Source organism: Salminus brasiliensis, chromosome 13 (genome assembly GCF_030463535.1).
Source record: "Salminus brasiliensis chromosome 13, fSalBra1.hap2, whole genome shotgun sequence".
NCBI classification, from domain to species: Eukaryota; Metazoa; Chordata; class Actinopteri; order Characiformes; family Bryconidae; genus Salminus; species Salminus brasiliensis.
In genome coordinates, this window is record NC_132890.1 from 18,978,803 (window position 1) to 18,994,958 (window position 16,156).

Here is a 16,156-nt window from a genome sequence, read left to right on the forward strand (position 1 = left end):
TCAAGCAATTTATTAGGAAGACCTGTACATCTACTGATTCATGCAAGTATCTATTCAGCCAACCATAGGCTGAGAAAATCATGATGATAATGTTCACATCAATCATCAGAATGGTGAATTCCTCTTAGTTTATTTTAAATGGTGCAAAAAAGAAATCATCCAGTGAGAGGCTGTTATGCTGACTGAAACACCTTGTTGATGAGGAGGATCAAAGGAGAATGGCCAGACTGCTTTGAGCTGACAGAAAGACTATGATTACCACTCTGTACAATTGTGGTGAGCAGAGAACCTCACAACAGATGTGAAAGTTTGTGGCAAATGGGCTACAACAGCAGAAGACCATTCCAGGTTTCTCTTCTGTCAGCCAAAAACAGAAAACTGAGGCAGTAAATGCTCACCAAACCTGGAATCTCAATGCTGAGGTACACAGAGGGTATGTTCAGAATTTGGCAACAGGGTCCAGTATGCCTTGTGTAAACAGTCCAGGCTGGTGGAAGAGATGTACTATGTATTTTCCATATTTTCTTTTTTTTTTTTTTTTTTAAGGTATGGTGGATTTTTAGAACTTGAGATTATATAGTTTTGTTTATGTGTAAAGTATTTTTAAAAACATAGTTTAGCTAAATTCCATATGCTCTGAATGTTTGTCAACAAATGTTGACAAACAATTACAGTTTTAGGGCAATTACAGTACATTTCTAAGATGTAAATAAATAAATGTTATATCTAACATAGCTTGTGCATTGCTCTACACAAACATAATGAGTCATAATTGTTCATGGTGATGGTAATAGAAGCCAGATGTCTGAAGCATCTAATGCCTCTAAAATCTGTAATCAAACAAGCAGATATGAAATGCTATATCAAATGAAAATACATTGTAGGGTGCTGCAGGGCACTGTAAAGTAAAATAGTCACAAAGAAATATTTACATTTTCAAATATTTTTCAATTCTCAACATTACATATAAAATGAACCAATGTGACCAGTGTGAACGTCGTTTTCTCATTTCATCAAATTGCATGACATAAAATTAGATAGTCATTAGACAGCCAAGAGTGTTTATCAATATTTTGTAGGTCTCCATCTGACGTCTATTCTAATGGTGATTTACTATTTCCCATACTAGTTACCGTGCTAGCATGCTGTTTTGGATTGGATGTAGCGCGGACCAACCGAAACAAGCGGGAACTCGTCAGACTGTGACGTACCAATCGGTGGACGACTAGGTAACCCGCGATAAACACGTAAACTTCCGTATTAGCACACAGTATGTTTGTAGTGTTGTATGAATGCTGAGTTCGGCTATATATTTTCAAAATTCAAAACCTAATCGCAAGAAACATGCTTTTAGTTTTCTTCAGGTCCGGACATTACACATGGGATATCTGTAGTGCCAAGATACACCGACAGAGAACTAAACATCAGCATTGTTAACATTGTTAGCTTAGCTAGTTAGCTAGCAGACTGCAGAGCGGATAGTTTTGTTTCTCTGTTGTTAACCTGCAAATTTCAGTAAAGTAATTGTTTATTATTTAGTTGGCTGGCCGAATTTCGTTGTTTGTTTACTGATTGCGGCTGCGTTGGGCAAGTAAGTGGGCAACGTAAAATAGCTAGCTAGCGAACTGTTAATTTAGTTTGTGCCTATGTTTCTTTCCTCTTCGCGCAAATGCCTTTTCTCCCTCAAAATAATTTAAAAGAGCAGCTGGAGAGGCACAATAAAGTTAGTGCCGCTCAGAACAAGCTGTCTCTGGCGAAACCACGACCTGGGTAAGTTTTACCTTATATTTGTGGGTTATTTCTGGGTCTTCAGTCATAACAAAACTGCGTAAATCCATTTCAACAGTTTGCCGTTTAATAAACACTCCTGGGTCTGCACGATACATTGTAGCTAGGGTTAGCCCAATCAGTTTACCGATGACTTTATTGTACTGAGTACTTGAGCCTCCAAAACTGAAAATGGGTCAGCAACGTTAAAATGACGATGTGTCGATTGTCTCTTCGGTGGCTCTGGTTCGCATCCACATAGCTACGTTAAAAGGTTATGCACTGTTCAGAATTATTTTCCTAACATTTATCTTCTTCTACTACTCTAGGGCATTTTGCTTCAAAAAGACATCTGCATCAGCCATTAGCAAATCTGTAGTTCCTCAGAAGAAAATAATTGAAAACTTGAGTGATAATGTTCCTCACAGCTGTAAAGTAACAAAACATCTTCTGACCTTTCCGAAGAAGCCTGAAAGAGCACCTCCAACATTTAATTTCTTCAGGGCACCCAGCAAAATCAAGACTCAATCCATCAACCCATCAGCCAACCCATTTGCAGTGAGCAAATCTACCCCGATCCCATCCGTCATCAAGGCCTCAACTAAATCAGACGACATCCCCACTGATACTATTGACGGTAGAAATGCAAACGGATTTGTGGGCAACAGCTCCTATGCCGTTGCTGTGGATGACTGGGATGACTTTGATGATTTTGAAACACTTGTAAAAGGAAGAGCGTCATCGCAAAGTTCTCAGATTCCAGTGAAAAAGACACCTGTACCAGTCAAAAACATATCAATTAAAACTGCCGACTCAACAGTGAATGGAAGTTTGCCTGTAGGACCATCATTTGTTGATTTGGGGAAAGCTTTAGAAATTACAACAGATGCCTCTGGTGCTGATCAACATGATGCCCTATGTGGACTTTCAGCTGGGGTGTCGGAAGATTCACCTGTCAAGCCAATCAAGCGATGTTTATCTGTGGTTCAGCTAAAGCCACTGCTCGGTGACTATGAGAATGAGAGCATCACTGACAATGTTAAACCTCTTGACAAAGCTGATGAGAATTCTAAGTGTTCAGCAGGTCAGAATTTCTTTTTAATTTTTTGATGAGTGCATATACATATCGATTTGTGTTGTCAGATTTGTTTCTATTTTTATTATATTAGTGAAAACTTTTTTTTTTCTTTCTGTCTTTACAGACAATGTTCCTAAATGCAATGGTCCAGAAATCATTAACATAGATGACAGTCAGGCTCCGGATGTGCTTGAAAATGACTTGGATTTTATTCCACCATCACCTATACAAGAAGACAGGAGTCTGCCTATTTCAACTCAGAAAAGGTAGTTGTTCCATATGTATATGGAAAAAATAAATAAAGCAAAGCTAAAACAGTGTTCATACTTATAGCAAATGATAGACGTTGCATCTGTATTGGGTAACCCTCTTTATTTTTTTTTTGCGAACAGTAAAATGTCAAATGAATCCTCAAAATATTCTATCTTGTCTTAAAAAATCTGATTTTGTTAAAAAAATTTGTCGATTTCAAGCCTTTCAGGTAAAGATATTCCTGCAAAAGATTCGAAAGGTATGAATTTCAGTTTGAGTTTCAGTTTAATTTCTAGCTCTGCATGTACAGTCTTATGCAAATGTTCATGCACCCTTTGCCAAATTACTATGTTGTTAATGTTTATTAGAGACATCAAAAGTTTGGGCACCCTTGGCCAAATTATGTTATGTGATGTTGATGTTGAGTGGTAAACACAGTTTTTGTAGCTAATAAAACAGAGCTATTTTCTGCAAATCCTGATGTCTTTAATAACATAAAAAAAATAATGTTTCATGGGAGAGTCATTCAAAAGAAATGATAATTGTGACCTCATCCCAAAACTTAACATTTATTTAAGGCATTTATTTAAAAGAACACTGTCAGTTGTAATGCATGGGGGAGTATTTGTCATTCTTTAATATTGTTGTCAACAGTGGGGTTAGTAATATTGCACATGTGGAATAAAAATAGTGTCCACAAAATACCAGCTAATCCATATTTTTAACCATATTTAAAAAGGCTGAAGCTGAAGCCTGACTGTTTCTAATAGGATGATGATCCAAAAATATAGCTCCATGTCCACCATGGACAATCTGAAGAGAGACAAACTGAAGCTTTTGGAATATCACTCGCAGTCCCCTGACCTAAACATCATAAAAATTGTGGATTGACTTTAAACAAAGCTGTGTATCTAAGATGATACATTTCTCTGAACTGGAAGCCTTATGCAAAGAGGAGTGGGGGAAGAATATCAAGTACTAGAATTGAAGGAATTATCGATTCCTAAAGAAAAATCTGGGTTTTATGGTATTCCAACCCTGTTAAAAAAACCAAACACTATGTTTATTACTCATTACAATTTGACCAAGGGTGCCCAAACCCTTGCATAGGCCTGTTGGTATTTAAGCCTCTTTTCACCCAGCCTGTTCAATTGTTGATCTGTTTAGGACATGATTATACTCTACTTAGTATCATGGAGTCTATCTGTTCTCAAGTGGACAGTATCCCTGAGCATGAGCTCATAACCCTAACTTGTGGCACAGAACTGCTGTTACATAGAGCCCACAGGTAAATAACCAGACAAGTATTGATTTCAGAGCTTTTTTTATTATTATTATTTTTTTTTTTTTTATTTTATTTATGCTTCCTTCCTTATGTAATTTCATGCAAAAATGAATTGATTCAACTTAAATAACTTAATTACTTTAATTTTTATCTTCTTTTTTTTTCTTGTTGTAATGTTGTTGTAATTATTCAATAAGAATATTTTTATATAGAAAGTGTATTGGGACATCCTTAATTATTCAGTTACTATTTCTACTTCTCCACAGGAAAAAGATTTTGGCTGAGATTGCATCATCAGGAAAGTCCCTGTCAGTAAGTGGAGCAACAATTGAGTCCAAATTGGTGCACAGAGAGAGTTTTGGTGTCACTACACCTTTGACCTCAGGCAAAAGAGAAAGTATAATTCAAGGCTTTCAATTAAAGAACTTTGCCTCTGCAATGTCTGCAGATTACAACAACAGTGTGTTTGAAAACTCAGATTGCATTAATAATGGCTCCTGGAACCCCAGCCCTCCCCTCAAATCAGCTGTAAATGGAAACCAGGAAAACACATATCTCAAAAAGAAGAATGGCAACATTGAGTCATCACGGATGCTTTTAAATCAGAAAAATGATCAGACTGTGGCTCTACTACAGACCGACCTTTTCTTCTCACCCAAGAAGCCAAAAGAGGCCAACAAAAAGAACTGCAGCACATTGGAGTCTTCCTGTGTTGATTCACAACTGGACACCGGGTCAGATAACTTTGACATTGATGACTTTGACATTGATTACTTCAATGAGAGTGATATTCCAGATTACTACGACAAACCTGTGGATTCATTAGCTTCAAAGCAAAATTCCGATGCCCTCCCGCAGCCAGTTTATGAAGGAGGACCATCTAAGACCTGTGAGAAAAAGACTGTTACGACACCCACTGCAGTTGTAAAACCTACGCAGCCAGCCTCTCCTGGTCAGTATCTTAGAGAAGACCTATATTTGGATGTTTTTGATTATGGTTTTAGTTTTGTGGTCTAGTATTAACAGTTAAATGTACTTGCGTCTTAACAGAGGTTACATATGGAAATCCAGCACATGACCGATTCAGGGGCTTCAACTTTCCTCACTCCTCAGAGATGATGAAGATCTTCCACAAGAGATTTGGTCTTCATCAGTTCCGTTTCAATCAGCTAGAAGCCATCAATGCTACGATGGTGGGAGAGGACACATTTGTCCTGATGCCTACAGGTTTGAATTGCAGCATGACCTTATATCAAATGATAACTGTTCACTGTGCGCTTTATCAGGAGCACCTGGACACATTCATCCAGTTATCTATTTTAGCCAATCATGTGGTAGCAGTGCATACAGTTGTGCACATACATGCAAGCAGTTTCAGGTAATGTTCACGCTATGACACAGTTAGCTGCAGGCACCCTTGGTCAAAGGAGCCACGTTTGTGGGATGCTGATATAGACCACTCAGTGTAAACAGAATATTGATGGGAGTAATGTTCGACAAGGTGTGAGATGGTAATATGGAAACTTATGTAAACATTGACTGGCTTCTTGTCCACTTAAAGAGAAGTGGATAGATGTGTTAAAAAGCCTGCAGCATAAAATGTTGTAACTCAACCAATAATAACTGACAAACAGGGCAGGTTTACCCAGAATGTTCCATGCTATTGCAGGTTTACCCAGAATGTTCCATGCTATTTGAGGGCAAATGGAGTCCAGTATAGTGTTCCTAATAATATTAATGCTGCTGTTACTCTTTTTGTAACACACCTTTTGTTGGATTTTACTTACTTTTTAAGTAAAAATACAAGTTTTACAGAACTTACTTGACAATTTTTCAATGTCTTGGTGGAAATTAAAAATATTCAGGGCCTAATAGTGCGGTATGGTGACAAGGATTTGTTTAACGCCCACTTACCTAGAACATGTACTTTGCAAATACAATGTTGACTGTCACTTTTAAACTGATGATGCAGCAAATGTTGCACACTGTAGTAGTCTTTACTATATAATAGACAGTTATGTTCTCTGAATGTTATTTCATATTTGAAATTTCATCTGAAATTTTAAAAATCTTGTAGGAGGGGGCAAAAGCCTCTGCTACCAGCTTCCTGCCTGTGTTTCTGCTGGAGTGACTGTGGTGATATCCCCTCTACGTTCCCTAATTGTGGACCAGGTCCAGAAACTTGCCACATTAGATGTAAGATTTTTCTTTAAAATAACTGCTTTAAATATGTGTTCTTTTCAGATTTGTATTATTGCAATATTAAGAGTAATATGATGGTTTTGTTACTGAAGAAGACATTTTTCGTGTTGTACTTTCTTAGATCCCTGCAACTAGCTTATCGGGGGATAAAAGTGACAGCGAAGCTGGGCGAATCTACATGCAACTTTCTAAGAAAGATCCCATCATCAAACTCCTTTATGCCACTCCTGAAAAGGTTGTTACTTCAGTTTCAAAATGTACATTTAGACTGAAGTTATTAATGTTTTTTACAGTTAATAAACCAGTGGGCTCATAATTGTTGGATGTTTTTTTTGTTTTTTATGCCTAGATATCTGCAAGTGGGAGGATGATAAGTGCTCTGCAGAATCTGTTTGAGAGAAACCTGCTTGCTCGTTTTGTCATTGATGAAGCCCACTGTGTCAGCCAGGTATACAGTGACCAGTTAGCTTGTTGTAAAAAAATAAAATAAAAAAAGTAGCATATTTAAGATGTAATAGTGTTTTCTTTTTTGTAGTGGGGACATGACTTCAGGCCAGACTACAAGCGTTTACATGAGTTACGGCAGAAGTTTCCCAATGTTCCTGTCATGGCACTGACAGCAACTGCCACACCTCGTGTGCAGAAGGATATCCTCAATCAGCTGGCTATGATTCGGCCTCAAGTGTAAGTCTTAATCTTGGACAGCGATTGATGCACTTTTAAACATCTTTATTAGTTGGTTCTCTTTTTAGGGATCTCTCATTGTAGTAGTGTTGAGGTCAACTGTTCCTGCTTGCAGATGTAGCTGCTCCATGCTTTGTCACAATCTTAATATTGTTGCTGTCATGAAAAAACTTCACAAAAGCTTTACAAAAAAAGTTTAAAAGATTTTATTCTAGGTTATTTGAGTGTTTCTGTTGGCCTATTCATCATGATCAGATTCATAAATGATCAAAGTGGAAAAACTGCAAAAATGCAGATATGAGGTTGTATGCTGTGCTTATAACAAAACTCTAACTATAACATCTATACCTCATGTACACATGCTCATTACTGTATGGCAGTGAGCTTATCAGTAGTGAGTGAGTGTGAGTCAGTCTTGTTATTTGTACAGATTCACAATGAGCTTCAACAGACACAATCTCAAATATTCTGTACTACCTAAAAAACCCAAGAAAGTAGACGAGGACTGCATTAACTGGATCAAGAAACATTATCCACGTGAGTGTGGCATTTTTATGTTATGTAGATTAGATTAAATTAAACAAAAGAATGGCTCCATTGTAATTATTTTTGTTCACTAATAAATGCTTTCTATATAGGTGACTCTGGGATTGTGTACTGCTTGTCTAGGAATGACTGTGATACCATGGCAGATAGTCTTCAGAGAGCAGGAATTGCAGCACTGGCTTACCATGCAGGGCTAAATGACAGCGACAGAGAATATGTTCAAAACAAATGGATCAACCAGGATAGATGCCAAGTAAGAACATTTCTTTGTATAATGTAATGTTTTGGCGCAGCGTATTACTGGTCCTGATTTAAATTACAATTATTTACTGATCATTTTTAGGCAGTCACTTTGCATCACCAAATTAATTGCTGGTTAAAGCAGAGATGCACTATGATATTGGACTTTAATAATTTTGGGATAATAAGATGATTGCAGATAAACACATTGTTATTGGCCAGATGTTCATACACTGCTCAAAAAATAAAGGGAACACTTAAACACCACAATGCAACTCCAAGTCAGTCACACTTCTGTAAAATTAACCTGCCCAGTTAGGACGCAACACTGATTGTGAATCAGTTTCACCTGCTGTTGTGCAAGTGGTACAGACAACATGCAGAAAAGAGAGGCAATTAGCAAGACCACCGGAGTGACCACAGACCATTTCTCTGTTCTTATCCATTCTGGCTGATGTTCACTGATGTGATATTCACTTTTGCATATTGTCAGTGCTCTCCCCCCTTAGGGGTAGCATGATGTATTGTCTACAACCCACAGAAGTTGCTCAGGTAGTGCAGCTCATCCAGGATGGCACATCAATGTGAGCTGTGACAAGAAGGTTTCCTGTGTCTGTCAGCTCAGTGTCCAGAGCATGGAGCAGATACCAGGAGGCATCCCAGCAGCAGGACCACTACCTTTAGGAGGAACGGTGCCAGAGCCCTGCAACACGACCTCCAGCAGGCCACTAATATCCATGTTTCTTCTCAAACTGTCAGAAATAAACTCCATTATTGTGGTATGAGGGCCCGACGTTCACAAATGGGGCTTGTGCTTACAGCCCAACACCGTGCAAGGCGATTTTACATTTTGAGACCATATGCTGGTGCAGTGAGCTCTGGGTTCCTTCTGATGCATGCTACAATGCTAGGCCTCAAGTGACTGAAGTGTGTCAGCAGTTCCTGCATGATAAAGGCATTTTTGCTAATCCCCAAACCCTGAATCTAATCGAGCACATCTGAGACGTCTCGTTTCATACCACAGAATGTCCAGGAGGTTTGACTAATGCTTTAATCCAGATCTAGGAGGAGATCCCTCAGGAGAACATCCGCCTCCTCGTCAGGAGCATCTCCAGGAGTTGTAGGGAGGTCATATGAGCCTCGTTTTAACTTGATGAATTTCCACTGAAGTTGGAGCAGCCTGTTGTTGGAATTTCCACTTTTATTTTGAGTATCTTTTCAAATCCACACCTTCATGGGATAATTTTGATTTACATTAATCATTTTTGTTATTTTGTTCTCAACACATTCCACTATGTTATGAATTAAGATTTTCAACTGGAATATTTAATTAATTGAGATGTAGGATGTGTTATTTTAGTGTTGCCTTTGTTTTTTTTGAGCAGTGTATTTGTCCATAATTTTAAACTGATATTTTATACTGACATTTGATGTACTCTAGAGGAGCATAATGTTTATGTGGGAGCAACAGTGCTAAAATGTCCTTTTATTGATTTATCATTTATAACTCATTAGAAGTAAATGCTATATTTTAGTACACTTCAGATTGCGAAGATTTTTTCCTCTTTAAACCAGCACCCATTTTAAGTATATTCGAATAAAACCGTTATTTAATGTAATTGGTTTTTATTTCATTTCATTTAAGAATGCTGTGTATCCCAAGTAGCTAGTTTTACTAAACCAGTGAATGTGTTTTTTTCACACATTTGTTGAATTATTACTGTATCTCAACAGGTTATGTGTGCCACCATTGCTTTTGGCATGGGCATTGACAAGCCTGATGTGCGCTATGTGATCCATGCCAGTCTGCCCAAGTCAGTTGAGGGCTACTACCAGGAATCCGGTAGAGCTGGCAGAGATGGGGAGATCTCCCACTGTGTTCTCTTCTATTCCTACAACGATGTTATCCGCATCAAAAGACTAATTGCCAGTATGTACTTCCTTCATTTTGTCATTGTACAGTGTATAGGAAGGATGTAGTGTTTATGTACGTGTGTGTGTGTGTGTGTGTATGTATGTATGTATGTATGTGTGTGTGTGTGTGTGTATGTGTGTATATATATATATATATATATATATATATATATATATATATATATATATATATATATATATATATAAAATACTGACTTGAGAGACATTATTAGCCTCAGGTGCTTCACCATGTTTGAACAGACATTGTAGCAATCAATCATATTAAAATGCATTATGTCATTGCAGTGGATAAGGATGGCAACCACCATTCTAGAGCAACCCACATTAACAACCTTCACAGCATGGTTCATTTCTGTGAGAATGTGGCAGAGTGTAGAAGGATACAGCTTCTTGCCTATTTTGCCGAGCACAAATTCAACGCTGACTACTGTAAAGAGCATCCCGAAGTCATCTGTGACAATTGTGCCAGACCACATGTAAGAACCATATTTATTCATCAGTATTCACTGAAGTAAACTGGTGCAGTTTTGACATGTAGTGTGCAAGGTTTTACATTGTTCGGCAAGTTTTTGTAGAATTATGCTCCTCTTTCATAGTCATACCTTCTGAACATTGAATCTAAATGAAGTGTATTTTCAGCAATATAAAGCCAGAAATGTGACTGAGGATGTGAAGAAGATTGTGAGGTTTGTGCAGGAGAACTGTGAGAAAGTTGGTGGCAGATATGGCAAATCTTCACAGCAAAATAGACTTACTCTGAACATGTTGGTTGACATTTTCATAGGTAAGAGGGTCATAAGTTAATGGTCTTAATTCCATTGATAATTAATATATAGTGGGTCTTACTAGTGATTTCTTTTCAGGCTCTAAAAACGCACGGATCCAATCAGGCATGTACAGGATGGGTGCAGCCTACTCCAGACACAATGCTGACAGGCTTTTTAAAAAACTTGTGCTGGACCACATTCTGATGGAGGATTTGTACATTACCAATAACGGACAGGCTGTGGCCTACATTTCAGCTGGCCATAAAGCCATGAATGTTCTAAGTGGCAGCTTGCAGGTTGGGACTACAGATGTTTACTAAACTTTAAGTATGTTTGATCATGCCTAACCATTTTATTTGGAAGTGCTGGTTTTAGCTACATTTGACAGTGGATACAAGCTAATGCAGACATGTAATTGTGGTTTCATTTTATACAGTACTAGTTTGTCTGCTCAGACTTTTTATTTATGTATTCATTTAAAATCTTTTTTAGGTGACCTTTTGCTTTTAATGTGTTTTCGTTGCAGGTGGTATTTCATGAGACTGAGAGTGCCTCTAGCATCAGAAAACACAAAGCATCTGTAACCAAGAATGTTTCTAAGAGAGAGGAGATGGTCACAAAGTGCCTGGAAGAGCTGATTGAGTTGTGTAAAAAGCTGGGCAAAGTGTTTGGACTTCACTATTACAATATCTTCTCCACAAGCACCTTGAAAAAGATTGCTGGTGAGCCCACATGGATTCCTAACACCCTGTCATAGCTATAGTGTATATATATGAGACATATATATAGTATATATATGAGACATATTTTGAACATATTCAAATATATCTAAATAATCTCTCTCTAACACAGTAGGTTAATACATATGTCTTGCATATTTCTTTTATTTTAATTGAAACCAAGGTTTCTCTTTGGTAACTGTTGCTAGTTGCATTTTTAAATAAATATGCAAGGTTGTGAGAAACATTTATATTGTTTATGCCCTTAGTGGTGCATTGAGCATTGTGTTGACTGTTCTGCGCAGAGACTTTATCTCCTGACCCTGAGGTGCTGCTGCAGATTGACGGTGTGACTGAGGACAAGCTGGACAAATATGGAGCAGAGTTTATTGAACTTTTGCAGAAATACTCTGAATGGCAGCTGCCTAGTGAGTTTCTGAGTAACAAAAATAAATAGCATGTGACATACCTGCCCTGTGATTATGGGGAAAAGTTATAACTTCACAGTTTAAGTAAATTGTGTACATTTGAAATTTGTAATCAAAGTTACTGCAACATAACTCTGTCAAATGGGTTATCTTTCAGCGATCTCTCTTTGTTAAATGAAGGTGTGGAGACACGATTATAACACATTTTAACATGAAGGTCTTGGTTCAACTATTTTATTTATTTCTCCTTCAAGCTGAGGAGCAGGGTGAGAGCTCTGAGTGGATTGACACAACACGCATCTATCCAGAGAATGATCTGTATGAGGACGAGGACTGCTCATCAGCTTATTTCAGAAGCAGCACAGGCCAAGGAGAAAAGAGAAAGAAAGTGCCCTTCTCAAGGAAAACCAAAAGGCGGAAGGGTTACAACAACCAGAACTCCTTCAAAAGGTCAGTGTTTGTTTTAGAGCAAGTCACATGAAGTATTTTCATGTCACTTTAAGACTATGATTCTAACTCTGAAACCACTGCATTACCAATTTAAATGCTCCCCTAAATTGGGCTGCGTGACGTGTGAATGTTTTAAGTATAAAAACAGTTTGAATAGTGTGATGGTCAAAATCACTGATTTAGTCTTTAGAAATTAAATTATTTAAAAAGAAACTTAAATCCTTTGCATTCACTTTTTGCAGCAGGAATAGTGGGAGCTGGTCTTCATCTAAAGGAGGATATAAAGGTGTAGGCAGCGGAGCAGGACGAGGCTCCTACAGGCCTGCACCTTCAGCTCCATCAGGGAGAAGACCAGGTGTCATGGCCCTGCCTACACCCCAGAGTGCGGCCCGGCCATTTCTCAAATCTACCTTCTCTAATCTCAGCTGAGTCCACATACTACGGATGGTTTCTCACACTAACCTGTGTTCTGTCACTTTTATGTATGTTCACATTATTGTAAAGTTTATATGTATTATTTTTGTGGATGTGCTCTTTTGCATTTGTTCCTAGTATTATACTGCATTGTTTAAGGGAGCAGTTAGCTTCTATGTTTTGAGTTTTAACTCACCATTAAAGCAATACATGTAAATACTGTGTTTCTCTGGTGTCAACTGTTACAGCTGTCTAGTGTTTAGTACTTGATTCATTATGCATGCACTTTATTGATAGCTTCTACAGGATGGATTTTGTGAGGGGAAGTAGAATTCCTATTTTGTAATTATACTCCCCCTTTCGTTATCTCTGGAGTATAAAACCTGATACACTTTAATGTATCTAATCTATGTTGGTGACATGTTTGGAAGTGTAGATGACACCTTCATTTCATTGTAGCTATAACTGGTGGGGTTTTGTCAGGCGAGTAGAATTTTGGCAATCCTGTTTTGATGCCTGCAAGAATTATGTCATCTGCTCCCTCTTATCTCTGGAGTGTATGCCAGATACACATCAAAACATTTTGTTATATATATATATATACATGACATATAAACATGACACCTGTTTGAAACCACCCAAGTTTCAAGTCATCAAAATGGAACATGTGACAGTCAGGTGTTTCTTTTTACCCAGGAGAGTCTGTTTAATTTAGATTAATTAGAATAATTAATAGCTCAGAATGTCTTCTCTTGGTTTGTAAAGATTGCATCTGGTGTTAAAAAGGTAAATGAGCCATTGCAGAAGCACAAAGAATAGACAATACAATTTGGAATGTCCTAAAGCAAGAAACCACTGAGAGAGCTGTGAAGATCCTGGAAAATTCACTGATCAAAAAGAACTGGCCATGTAGTTCCCATACTGTACTCCACAGATGGGGGTGGGTATAATTTCGGCAGGCATCAAAAAGCCGCCCCCCCTCTCCCGTTTTTGAAATAAATTTGAAAGATGATAACATCTACACAAAAAGACATGTAACCAAAATAAATGATTTCTGCTTCTTCATACTCCTGAGCAAACAGATTACTTGACAGATTGGCTGCCCCATGAAGGATCGGCACTGCAGATTCCTTTTCAGAATTCCAAAGTGAATTTCTTTTCAAATACCTTTGCCAGATTGTCATCAGTAAGAGAAGCACAAGGTTCCAATTTAAGTACTGACAGTTGGCACTGTGCAATTCCTCCACATTCCCACAATGATATTCAGTGTGCATATAGCCAACAGATCCATATGCATTTTTCAAAGCATCAAAAAACACATAAAAGTCTTGTTCAGTGGTATCCACTACAGCGCAGACATAACACCTTGGAATTGAGGTTTTAACCAAGTGTTGCAACTTTTCATTACAGTTGTACCAGGACAGAAGATTGGTTGAAAGATTGGGATCATCACAATATTGCCTTTTGCCTCACAACTGTCAGACTAGTATCTTGGCTCTGGTTGTAATTATTATTATTATTACATTAGTATTACCCAGCGGGTTGTAGTGAATGGCCAAGACCTTCCAAAGTCAGTAGTGGGAACTTGTTGCTCCATGGCAAATCCAGGTGGAGGCCTAATGTATTCAATGTATTCTCTGCAAGTCACAGTTCATTACTGGCTGATCTGGGCTCAACTGGGAAATGACAGAGGGTATTGCTGGCTCACTTTCATAGTTCAAATCCTCCCACTGCTAAGAGGGTGTGAAGTTGATTAATCAGCTCTTTAGCCTGTTGCTGCATTGCAATGTTCTGAAAGTAAGTATATGTCATGTAAATAAGTGGCTCTCTACTGAAGTGTGCACCCCCTCACAAGTACCAAAAAAGTAGTACCAAAAAGGGAGAACTCGTACACGGTTTCCGGGGCCTCCTGCTGCATTACACCAAAGGAACTTGAGTAATGGTCAGGCAGCAGGCGAACTTGATGAAATATGCCTTTTGTGTCACTTGTGACAGCAACCATATATTCCCAGAATCAATTCACCTTTTTTGATTGTGTTGCCACTAGATGGTGTCAATTCTGTTTAGCCTTTCTTTTGGGCAAGTTTGTTTAGAGAGTTAATTGAAGACTCAATTAAGTTAAATGAAGTTAATTGTCCTTGTACCACAGATAAAGGAATTGTGACAGTCTTAGCATTTAAAATAATATAAACAATGATATGTAATCTATATTATATAATAACTACATAACACAATACTAGTACTTACAGTACTTAAGTAGTAAATTTTAGAATAAACTTATTGCAATACTTAAGTAAATGTTGAATACTTCAGTACTTCCACTTATGTATGGTGCTTAAAGAACACTTCTACTCAAGTCACTTTTTAGATAGCGCACTTGCACTTCTACTTAAGTCTGAGTCTAGTATTTCATACTAGAGCTTTAATTCTTTATGACAAATCCTGTCGTTGCTTGTGCACTTTAACATGAACATGATTTATTGCTTTGCTTTTTATTTTTTGTTTTGTGTGTGTACATTATACACTGACAGACATGTTAAAATTTGCTTGTTTTTTTGTGAGTAGTGTTAAACATAGAAATAAGCATAACATTTAAAAAACTAATTAACTGGAATCATTGTAAATTGCTTTAAGAACAAAATGCAAAAGTCAAAAACTAAAAAACATCTCAAAAAGCTTCACTGAGAAAGTCCATTAAGAGTACAAAAGACACAAGTACCACCACCCAGAGTTCACAACCATGGAGCAGGAAGGTCAAAAAAGATTCAGGGAGCAGGAGAAAAACTGAAAAACAGTAAAAATAACATAAAACAGTCCACATATTTGCCTTGACAGCGCACACCCAAAGATTACAAAGATGACATCTGTTAATGCTCCGCAAAACTGAAGCGGCAGGAACAACTTTTTAAAGGGAAGGTAATTGCAGAAAAAAGGGATTCAGGTGAGAGGGACGGGAAGTGGAGCATTAACTAAAATTCTGGCGATGCTGACCTCTGATGCCCGGAATGTGTAGTGTCCTGGGGCAGATCCCTCTGAGAAACCACTGCACTGCCAAATTAAACTGGAGGGATAAATTATTTGGTGTATAAAATCTATTGTGGTAGAATAGACTTGTACCTAATGACATTTTTACAATAATATTAATAATATTATTTAAATAAAAATATTCCTTTTGATTTTTCAAGGAAGAAAATGTCAGGCCAAAATCAAGGACTGTGTAAAGAACCTCTGGATGTCACATAACTTCCTTCTTCTTAACAGTAACAAAACCGAGGTTCTCCTTTTAGGTCCAAAAGACACTAGAAATAAACTCAGACTTAATGTTAGACTTGGCTGATGCTTCCATTATTCCTGGTCTAACAGCTAAAAATCTTACCGTCATATTCTAT

General features: G+C 37.7%; 1 protein-coding gene across 2 annotated transcripts; it reads left to right on the forward strand.

The window, feature by feature from the left end:
• The first annotated feature begins 1,235 nt into the window (after window positions 1–1,235).
• blm (BLM RecQ like helicase) lies at window positions 1,236–12,984 on the forward strand. 2 transcript variants are annotated; one of them, XM_072694622.1, is made up of 21 exons: window positions 1,236–1,770; window positions 2,097–2,851; window positions 2,970–3,111; window positions 3,319–3,356; window positions 4,265–4,385; window positions 4,649–5,334; window positions 5,433–5,609; window positions 6,460–6,578; window positions 6,706–6,819; window positions 6,934–7,032; window positions 7,120–7,268; window positions 7,699–7,805; window positions 7,907–8,067; window positions 9,789–9,984; window positions 10,275–10,465; window positions 10,629–10,773; window positions 10,853–11,052; window positions 11,283–11,478; window positions 11,781–11,903; window positions 12,158–12,353; window positions 12,596–12,984. In XM_072694622.1, the coding sequence occupies exons 1-21, from the start codon at window positions 1,670–1,672 to the stop codon at window positions 12,780–12,782; spliced, it is 4,203 nt and encodes a 1,400-aa protein (XP_072550723.1). In that variant the 5' UTR covers window positions 1,236–1,669; the 3' UTR covers window positions 12,783–12,984. The 2 variants fall into 2 exon arrangements, with proteins under 2 accessions (XP_072550723.1, XP_072550724.1); XM_072694623.1 differs by lacking the exons at window positions 11,781–11,903; window positions 12,158–12,353; window positions 12,596–12,984 and having other exon boundaries at window positions 10,853–11,083; window positions 11,283–11,373.
• The last annotated feature ends 3,172 nt before the right edge of the window (window positions 12,985–16,156 follow it).

What these genes read in the sequence shown, in the direction of transcription:
- blm (XM_072694622.1), top strand. Translation starts at nt 1,670, where the DNA reads ATGCCTTTTCTCCCTCAAAATAATTTAAAAGAGCAGCTGGAGAGGCAC. An exon ending in TTTATGCCACTCCTGAAAAG is followed by an intron (nt 6,820 to 6,933) that starts GTTGTTACTTCA and finishes TTTTATGCCTAG; the next exon opens with ATATCTGCAAGTGGGAGGAT. An exon ending in AACCAGAACTCCTTCAAAAG is followed by an intron (nt 12,354 to 12,595) that starts GTCAGTGTTTGT and finishes CACTTTTTGCAG; the next exon opens with CAGGAATAGTGGGAGCTGGT.